Genomic DNA, 1,926 nt, shown 5'->3' with positions numbered 1-1,926 from the left:
AGATACAAAGATACAATGAAATGTTCATGTGGATCACAATAACTAATGAAATTGTTTCCACTTGATTTATCAGATACAAAATGGCTTCATGATAGTGACTTAGATATGAAACGTCTAAAGCATTTCAGGTTAGGTAAGCATTGCCTCCCAAAAGCACTGATAATACTGTAATAATTATGTAATTTACATTTCTGTTAAATCCTGTTTGTAGCTATTTTGGTCTATATAAACAATTCTAGTCCTTTTAGAATGTAATCTTAAATCTGAAGTACTTGTAAATTAACATCATAATTAGACAAAAGGTTGAAAAGTTTTTTGTTTTGGCTTTTTAAAAAAAATATGCAAGAGAAGACAAGAAGAAAATAAAAAGATTGTGAAAGTATACACTTCAGTCTTACAGGGAGAGAGAGAATGCTGCTTTTAAATGGTTTCTCTGCCATTCTTCCTCGTTCTCTCTGGTGGAGTGACTAGAGACAGGCCAGAGCCTAAAAAGAAGTAAGGTTGTATAAAAAACCTTTTTAACATAATCAAACAACCTAAAAAGGCAGTAAGCTGGTGGCAGCAGCAGGGAAAAGCGCGCAGCTAGTAAGAGATAAGTGACGGCCCACGTGTGCTCCATGGGACGTCTCACTTGCAACGTTCGTGGAAGTGGATCACCAGGCCTTTCTCCCGAGACACCCTGGGTGGACTTCAACCTCCAACCTTTTGGTGAGTAGCCGGGCGCTTCACGCCACAAGTCAGACTAACTCAACCCAACTGGGGTTTTGGTTAAAGAGCTAACTGCCATTTCAATTCACCACAAAACAAGCGTTTAGGTCAAATCACTAGGAAGAATGCCAAGAACAGATTCAAGGTAAAATAATAAATGGGGAGGAAAATGAAAATATGTGAAACCCACTACTAAATTATATCTTAGCTATTTTCCTTTAAAGTACCCAAAAATACACTACAGTTTTAGTGGCTGACAGTGAATACCCTATATACTCGTGTATATGCCAAGTTTTCAGCATATTTTAATGCAGTTTTTATGGTAAAATTAGGTACCTCGGCTGATATTCGGGTCAGCTTATACTCGAGTATATACAGTATATCCAATTTCTTGAACTAAGATGTTTGGCCATTTTAAAGAAAGAGGTCATGACTAAATTAGGTAGGCTCAAGCAGAAAACAGAGTGATGGACTGCTAACTGCAAGGTTGGCAGTTCAAACCCAATCGGTGCTTCTCTGGAGAAACATGAGGCTAGCTGCCCCTGTAAAGATTTGTAGCCTCCGAAATACAGGGTAGCTATGAGTTGGAATTGGCCCCTTGGCAGTGGGTGTGAAGCAGAAAGCAACCACTAGGAATCTAGAGTGCAACCTAGAGCCTAGAATTTGCACCACAAAGTTTTAAGACCCAACATTACTACTAATTAGCATCCTGTCTAAATAATAAATACCATCCCCATTTGGGGGGAGGGGGGGAGTATGTTGTCCTCTTTTGGATATAAGCCACAGAATCACAATGGAGCGTTAGCCAAAGTCAACTAGACTTGCCAATGATAATAGCTAAGGACTTTGCAGATAACCAGTTTATACAGCTCTTAAGATGTAAGGAGTTGAATTATAAGAATTCTGCTTACCATTCTCAACATGGGCAAGCCTGTGCATGAGAGACAGCCAGACAAGGCACTGGGGAGGAGGATCAGCCATCATTGTGTCTAAAAACATATTCAGCATTATCTTTTTCTGTAAAGAGAAGGGGTGGGGTAGGACATTTCTATATTATTCGAATAGCTCCAAAGATTCCGTTAACCTAGGATTCTCCCAACTAGGCTTAATAAACCACGTGTTGAAGTAATATAGCAAAATAATCGTTTACATTACTACAGACATGATGACACATGACATGCTAAACGCAAATGTACCGCCACATACATCACTTGATTT

At 39.0% G+C, this 1,926-nt stretch overlaps 1 protein-coding gene across 14 annotated transcripts in view; it reads right to left on the bottom strand.

Moving 5' to 3' along the window:
* DTNB (dystrobrevin beta) overlaps nucleotides 1-1,926 on the bottom strand; it is a 292,810-nt gene that overhangs the window by 225,766 nt on the left and 65,118 nt on the right. For all 14 annotated transcript variants that reach the window (XM_045286980.1, XM_045286982.1, XM_045286984.1 and 11 more), the window contains exon 6: nucleotides 1,620-1,725. In XM_045286980.1, the coding sequence (XP_045142915.1) occupies nucleotides 1,620-1,725 (106 nt within the window). The remainder of the gene's footprint in view (nucleotides 1-1,619; nucleotides 1,726-1,926) is intronic.

The sequence above is a fragment of the Echinops telfairi genome, unplaced genomic scaffold (genome assembly GCF_000313985.2).
Source record: "Echinops telfairi isolate 266 unplaced genomic scaffold, ASM31398v2 ScPeMD7_9;HRSCAF=40, whole genome shotgun sequence".
Classification (NCBI taxonomy): Eukaryota; Metazoa; Chordata; class Mammalia; order Afrosoricida; family Tenrecidae; genus Echinops; species Echinops telfairi.
This window is presented reverse-complemented; position numbering and strand designations above follow the sequence as displayed.